Genomic DNA, 8,175 nt, shown 5'->3' with positions numbered 1-8,175 from the left:
ATGCCCACAGTGCTGCTTCATGCGAGAGCAGTGAAGCAGGGAGGACTCTGTTGTTTAAGGGGAGGAAGAGGACCGAGAGATGAGGGAGACCACTAATAGCGACGACAACCTCCCCCAAAGGGAGATACCACATTGAAAAAACTAATCCTAACAGGGATGCTCTGGTACCATGTTGATTTTGAGGAAAGGACCTGTTGTATCGCAAATGTTGTATAGGGATTAATCTATGTCCTGGACTAAGGTAAAAAATCCTTTGACCTGGACTCAAGTTAAATCCCCTGACCTAAAAACACCAATGTGGGGGTAAACTCACTGCACCAATAACCGATTACGTAATATTCTTAACCTGATGTAACAGAACAATCCTATTCTAGAACCAAGCAAGTTCAGACAAATGGAAGAAAACAAATTAAGTTTCTTATTGGCTCTATAAATAGTATATGCATTTTATCAAGATAACTTGGCAGTGCATCACAACCAGAAGTCTGTAGATGAATCATTTTCATACATGAAGAGACAAATTTCAACAGCCAGAGAAGCTTCAAAACATTCATTTTATCATCATAAAATTGTCATGCCCTTCAGTCAGAAATCTCTATAACAGTTAATATCAAATGTACTGCATATGAAATTAATAGACAACCAGATCTGTAGCACTATTAATCTTTCTCGATAAATGAAAACTCTGAGGCAAAACAAAAAAAAAATCAAATATGAGAAAGAAACTGGGTGATCTGAAGCACCTAAACCCATAATCTATGTATGCAAAATGTAAAGTGAATTAGTTGAAATACTAGTCATTGAACAACAAAGAAATCAGCTTCATGTCTTTTCATGAAATCCACAATGTTCAATTATAGTTATATGCACCTTAACTTCATCATATAACTTTTTCTCCCATGCCAGGATCTTATCCAACACAGTTGCATGAGTCTCCCATTCATCATCATCATCAAAATCATCCTTATTTCTTTCTGTCCCAGAAACACCTTTAAATGATCTATTCCATGTAATAACACGCATGACCCTGGCAGCATGATCAATGTGACCTGCAAAATAGTAGGCCATCATATATCACAACAAAAAAGGGAACTACAATATGCCACTCAAGGGGCATCATGCATCAAAGGAGGTTTAAGAATACCAATGGAGACTAGGCCTTAGCTGAGAATATGTGGTCTACCTCTATCTTTAATTGTATTATGTTAACACTGTCCAAACATATCCTCTGATCATCCAATGCCAAAAAAAAAACTTCTACAACAGAAAAACCTTAACATAAATATTCAGTCCTCTATCTCTAAACCTATCACAAAAAGTGAGTCTTCATTATCATACATCACAATTCAGAAGATGAGTTCGAGCCAAATGAAATTTTATAAAATACATTAACATTGTGGAGAAATTAATTCCCCATTGTAAAATCTTAATCATTATGCATATGGACTGCAAATATTGAATGCAATATCAAGAACCCTTTATAAAGAATATAAAAAAACTTAGCCAGCTTTTTGCATTTTTGTTTTGATGTGCCTCATTTCTTTATTGGTTGGTACACTGCAAATTGCTAGGTTTCATAAAAACTCGCAGAAGCATAGTGGAGTGCATTTGCATAAAAAACCTATCCCATTGGAGTAACTACTGAGAGCTCCAGGTTTCTTTAGGACAAAAAATCTCTTAATAACTTCAAGTTATCTTATTCTAACTTGTGTTACTATTTATTTCAATATTCATGATAATTTAATAGAGAAACAAAATATATCACTCCTTCCAATTACTAGTAAAATATTATAAAGCATAACAGTATACTACTTGAAAGTTGAAACTTCAAATATTGTTCTTAAAGTATATAACTTAAAAGAAGATATTCAGACTCAAAATCACGAGTGATCTCCAATTAAAAAATATCAACTTCATTAAATTCATAATTTAAAATCTCGAGTCATATCAGAGTTTTAATTTATGATCAAAATGATACTGTTTCAATATTGTATTGTGCCGTGTAGATATGATTTCAATATTTTAAATATAAAATATATTAATTAAAAATAAAATATTTAAAAATTAAAAAAACAAATTTAAAAAGGGAAAAAATGGAATTGTAATAAATAAATAATTTTTTATTATATATATTTTAAATTAAAATAAATAAAATATCTAGTTAATAGGATAATTTTATTAAGGTTTAATTAAGTCTATTTAGATTATTCCTATCGTTATTAAGAGTTAATTTAGTTTATTAACATAAGTTTTAATTAAAAAATCTAGCTCTTGCGTCTCACGACATAAGCCGTGTGTCGTGTGCGCAACCCCTCTGCCACAACCGACAAGATCACGCGACCCCTCCGTCGCATCCGCAGGCCTCATGCCGAGCTTGTCAATGTCAGTCGGCGAGTGGAACGAAATGTTTCATCCATTTCATCTGGTACGACATGAGATTTTAAACCATAATTTAAATTACCAAATTGAAACAGTTGCTATTTAAACCATAATTAATTTAAATTACCAAATTGAAACAGTTGCTAGGAGCTGGAATATAACAACAAAGTTGTCACTCCTATCCTGTGCCACTCATACAGATGTGTTATTAGCATTTGTTAGATGGTTTTGGTATTTGATACACCAGAACTCATAAAGAAGTGGTGCTAATCCAAGAGAAATTAAACAGGTTGATTATGTGGGTGAGGTCCTTGTTCATTCTAAGATTATTCGTTGATCAAAGGGAACTCCAATACCACATTTTACCAATGAGTGGACATTAGAGATGAAGAAACATTAGTATGCCTATTCTCAGCAATTCAATTCAAGCTCTAGGTTAGACAAACAGCCTAGCATGGTATCTATCAGCAACACTATAACACAATCTCACTCTCTACCGTAAAAAAATTTTCCTAAGAGTTAATTCGCAAAGCAATTAAGTACCTCTATTATCTGCAAAATTAGAGTGGTAATGCATTCTAGTCGCCTCGAGCATCTTTAACACATCGTTTGTACTCTCCGATGCCTTCAGAAAATGGTCATCGAGATCCATAAGAATCTTCGCGAGATTAACGCTTGGGCGAGTTCCCGGTACTATCTTCCCCCTCTTGCTATCCAGCGTTGATACAGATTGAGCCTGCTGATGGTGCACATTTCGCCCCTGCTTCAGCTTTTTTGGAACATTTGGTGGCAGCGGAGGCTCGATGACAACCTTCTCTGGCGTTACAGGCTCATCATCATGGTGATCCACAGTGGGCGGCCGTGGAACTGGTGTGTTAATGTTCTCATATGGAGCATCAGCTCTGGTGGTTCGATGACGCCGTTTGAGTCGGGTACCACGCTCTTCTTCTTCGTCGTCCTCCTCCTCATCGTCGGCCTCGGCCTCCTCTTCCCCCTCGTCGTCGTCCTCGCGTATGGTGCTTTCCGGCTTGATCTTGGAAGGGAACTTATTAGGAAGGTCGGGCATGCTTATGGAGCGCTGGAGCGATGCTGCGGAAAATTCTGAAGGCCGTGGGGGAGGCAGTAACTCGGCATCGCTGGGCGGCTGGATCGGCGCGACGGAGGAGGAAGGTTCGACACCAGAGGAGGACGAGTAGGAAGAATTTAAGTTAGGGTCGTAGGATTCTCCCTGTCCGAACTCTGCGAGGGCTGCGCCGGTGTTCTTGAGCCCGACGGCGTAGGCGGAATGGGCGGCAGAGAAGGCGTTGCGTGCGGACACCGCCGACTTCATCCATTGCCGGCGCTCTTTGCATCGCACCACAGCCTCCTCGTTCTCGATCCGAGACTGAGCGCATCCCATGGCAGTAGCAGTGCCCACTCTCCACCTTCTTCCTCGCCTAGCTAGTGGCTAAGAATTAAAGCATATGCCAAAAAAAGAAAGTGGTCGCTCCGACGGACGAGTACGTGCAGCCTCCGTAGTGGATTTTTTTGCAAAAAGACAAAAACGTAATTAAAAGTTTAAATTATTTTTTCTTTTCACCGAAAGTGGGGTAATGTAGAGTCGTAGACGTACACGTTAGACACCACTTAGCAAAAGCAATTTATCAAAACACGCTCTATCAATTTTTCAAGTACCATATTTACCAAAATAAAACAATAATATTTTATTCTATAAAAAATAGTTTATTTTGATAAAAAAATTTAACCATAATCCGTTAATAATTAAAGATATTTTGGTATGAAAGATACTTTTTTATGAACAATAATTATAACATTTTGATCGATCAGTAAGGTCTTATTTTGATAAATTGCCCATAAACTTTTTTATATATATGAATGCTTTTTAAAAAGAACAATTACTCTCTGGAAATCTGAACCCTAAAGTCAAAAGCCAACACTGTTTCCTTTTACTAAAGTTTCAGATAAGTACAGCTTACCATAACTTTATTATCTTTTATGAAAATAAATCGAAGGAAAAAATATTTTGCTAGGCTTTAACAGATAAATTTGTGGCTAAATGTCATATTGTTCTAAATTTAGTATGATTTTGTGTTTTTATTTTGATTACAGTGTATTTTCCACTTAGGATTAATGTTAAACTCCTGCTAACAATATCTATTAACAGTACCGTCATACAAATTCATTCCTTGAGCAGAAGTCTTTTAAATTTAACTGGCTCATCAGTAGACCCGATAACTGTTGATAGCAAAGCATTATCTGCCATTACATCAGTCTTAACCACCATCAGGTTGCAGAAAGAAACATGGTCGAATAATGATGATTATTGGGTCATCCATTGTTGAACACTGCTCTGTGGGTCCTTATTATATGCTTCAAGACTTTCATTTCACTTCACTTCTCCAAAAATCAAAGGAAACAAAAATGCACTATAAGTTTGATAAAAAGCTAGTTGATCCAAACATGTACAACTTCTTTCTGTCATCCTAAACCTCCATGTAGGGTATGAATTTGAGCATCAGTGCCAGTGGAGGACAGACGGTGGAGCTCATATGGACCTCTGAGCAGAGAGACTGAGTAGGTAGGTAGGATGATAAGTCAGGCATCATAATCAGAACCTATCTCCGAATTATATTTGCTGTCTTTGGGTGTGCCCCTATATGAAGTCCGTTTTGTAGGCACCAGTAGATTGTTTTCTTCATCATCAATTGCCAATGGGCGTTCAATATCTTCTCTGTGAAAATCTGGGTGCACATATGCATCTTGAAGGTAAGCTCTCAAATTTAGGAGTGGTTCTGTTGCCCGTTCTAGTGTGTCCTTCACCATTGCATCCTGCAAACACATAAATTATCGCTTTAGACAATGTTTTTTCAGTTCATTTCAAAAAGAAATAAACTCCTATGTCAAAATGGCTACGTCTGAAAAAACCTGCAAAGGAAATTTGACAAATGCAGGCTCAAATCGGTTCTTGCAATATATGTGGAACCATATTGTCAACAGAGGAAGAACAAGTATAGGCGTGGTGAGTGAGCCATGCTTGGTACTCATCAAGCCCATAAGTAGAAGTTGTGAGATGATCATTGCAATGATCACTCGTTTAACGACATCTGGCCAGAATGCTGCAGCACTTTCATATTGCTGGTTGTATACATTTATGATCTTGGAGCATTACACAGAAAGATTATCAAAAACGTCAGGAAATAAAAACTTTAACTGGAACTCGTAAACTGATGTTATGGAATACAGATAGATGAGTGAAAAGTTATCAAATTATCTTGGTCAAGATGTCATCATAAAAGTAAAGAAGATAACTATAAGACACTTTTTAACATATACCTGATGGCGAAACACCACATATGCTAGGCCGAAGAACACAAGTAGGAAGGGAAGAAAAATTGGAGCCACAGCACAATATACAAACCCAAGCAAGAAGTATAGTTGTATCCGTGGTTCTGAAGAAGCAAATTCTAAACAACCAGGATCCATAGCCTGTTCACGATCTTGGTCAGTTTTAACTAGGAATGTGTTCTTCAGATGGAAAACAATTAATGGTTTGAGTCGAAGTATTTCTGCAGCAACACTAGCCCATCCGTCAACCATTATATATGTGATGAAAAATGTTGCTTTCATTGGAATAGACATCCCAACAGTTTTTGGAATTCTGTATTTTTTTTTTTTGGAAGAAAAAGCAATATCAAACTTACAATGTGAAACAAGAAATTAAACTGTCAATCATTGAGTAAAGCCTGCCTGCAAAGACTAACAAATGAGAAGAAAGTAATTGTTTCCCTATGTGGCTTTCAAGAATGTATCCAGCCAGAAGCAAATTAAATTAGTTTAACAGTGAAACATATGAAATGAATTTATCAGGATATTTTGGTTGATAAGTTTTAGATCTTGCATCAGATAATATCTATATATTAATGAAAGCCATTATTTAACTGATTCACTGTCATAAGAGATGGTGATTTAAAGGATCCCACATTCAATGTTTAAAACAAAAGAATTTCATGTCAAACTATTCCAGGAAAGGAGATGCATATGCGGACAGGTAATATATAAAATAGTACTTGATCAATTTGATACAGTTTTCATGTTTCTCATATGTTAACATCAAGCAAGGCTAGGAGGAAAAGTACAATATAAAAGCAATTCAATATTCAGATGAAAAATGCCCTATTATATTAATGATCTAATTGCATGAACATCTATCACATGCGTAAACCATTTCTGTTTCTAAGAAACTAAAAATAGGAAGATATAAACATGTACAAGATAATAAGTAAAACAAAATTTTCACATACGCATTAGCAGATTGGTGGAGGAAACTATGTAGTTGTTGGAATGCTGTTCCAGTAATAACACTCCCAAGAAATACATTAACCAAAATGAAAAGATAGTACTTAGAAGCAGATCTCCTGTCCAATGATGATAGGGATGTATAACCTTCTATCTTGGACATCATCATGAGAATTGTGGGTAGAAGAATAAGAAATATCTTTAATGCAATGCCCGGTAGAAAACCTTGTATAAATGACTTAGTTAGATCCCTGCAATGGAATTCGACAGTTCAAGATTAGACATCGTGTACAAACATGTGTAAAACAAAATTAATATTATTTTAATTATTCAACAATTATGCTTTGTTTTTAAGCTTTGGGCAATGGTCTACAAATGCAAGGAGATTAAGAATCATGCAAATGCAAAAGAGATAGTAATTCTGGGGAGGTCTAACAATTTCCTATACAAATAATTTTGACAAAAAATGAAATGTCTCATTACAAAGATGAAAGTTAAAAAGAAGAGAGAACAATACAAACTTACCATTCGATTACAGGCGTTAAAAACGGCATGACCTTCTCAATTCCCTCAATATTGGCTAGAGACTGGACAAATGCAATTGGGATCATGAAGAAAAAGGTAAGAAAGAAAAGTGCAACAGCCATAAGGAACCTCCTAATTGTGAGCTCCACAAAAGGGATGGAAAGATTGGACCAATAAACATCACGTGGCTCAGGAGCCCAATCTGTTAACCACAAAGTAGGATTACTTGATTGCTGTGTTTGAGCACAAACAGCTGCCCCCCATCTGCTTTTGAAGGAGACAAAAGCTGCTGGCATTATAGCGGCAGGATCACTGATTATCCTTTCTCGTTCTGCTGCTTCCTTTATCAAATAAGGGTAGCTATTATGAAAAATTAATTTTAAGTAAAGACTGAACAAACCCTAGCAAACCATTTCTATGGGGCAAGAAACGAATGCAGCATTCTTTTTTCTAGTTTACAGGATTTGTTTCGAGAATATATATGTAGTTGACACTAATTTATTCCATCAGAGATGCTTAAAACAGTCAAAGAACCTTGTATGAAAAAAAATGTAACTTTCATTATGAATACTGCAAGGAACAATATTTAGATCATGACTATTTTTTCTTTAAAAAAATCTGAAATACACTAAATGCTTACTTCCTTCCGTAGCCTCTCTATCTCAGCCCTGTAGTAGTCAATCGCATCCACAGTCTTTCCCAGGATACCAAAAAGTCCCGTCTATGAAAAATATAGCAGGCCAATATATAAATGTTGTTAATGTCAGTCATGTTAAGAAGAGAGGATTCATGCATCATCATTACACGTACCTTTGTAGTTGGTTTTTTGTGGGGATTTCGCATACACTTGTTTTCATAATAAACAAACCAGTTCTCCAAGTTTTTCCTAGTCTCCACCAATTTTGCAAGTTGATTAGTATTATATACAACCTATCACCATTAGAAAGAAGCATCATAAAGGGTTAATGGATTCAT

The 8,175-nt window shown here is 36.1% G+C and overlaps 2 protein-coding genes across 2 annotated transcripts in view; both read right to left on the bottom strand.

Moving 5' to 3' along the window:
* The window catches only part of LOC141823732 (uncharacterized), a 6,655-nt gene extending 2,872 nt beyond the window's left edge, over positions 1-3,783 (bottom strand). Inside the window, exons 1-2 of the mRNA XM_074710984.1 lie at positions 2,923-3,783; positions 871-1,049 (exon numbers count right to left, since the gene is read on the bottom strand). Coding sequence (XP_074567085.1) covers positions 871-1,049; positions 2,923-3,778 — 1,035 coding nt within the window. The 5' untranslated portion in view covers positions 3,779-3,783. The remainder of the gene's footprint in view (positions 1-870; positions 1,050-2,922) is intronic.
* An 868-nt stretch (positions 3,784-4,651) lies between these two features.
* Positions 4,652-8,126, bottom strand: LOC141824008 (CSC1-like protein At4g02900). The gene is made up of 7 exons (XM_074711228.1): positions 8,011-8,126; positions 7,841-7,921; positions 7,201-7,541; positions 6,681-6,926; positions 5,713-6,037; positions 5,305-5,535; positions 4,652-5,208 (listed from the first exon to the last, which is right to left on the bottom strand). The coding sequence occupies exons 1-7, from the start codon at positions 8,041-8,043 to the stop codon at positions 4,975-4,977; spliced, it is 1,491 nt and encodes a 496-aa protein (XP_074567329.1). The 5' UTR covers positions 8,044-8,126; the 3' UTR covers positions 4,652-4,974.
* Between the last annotated feature and the right edge of the window lie 49 nt (positions 8,127-8,175).

Source organism: Curcuma longa, chromosome 3 (assembly GCF_044706935.1).
Source record: "Curcuma longa cultivar G26 ecotype Majalengka, Jawa Barat chromosome 3, ITB_CL_G26_1.1, whole genome shotgun sequence".
Lineage (NCBI taxonomy): Eukaryota > Viridiplantae > Streptophyta > Magnoliopsida > Zingiberales > Zingiberaceae > Curcuma > Curcuma longa.
This window is presented reverse-complemented; position numbering and strand designations above follow the sequence as displayed.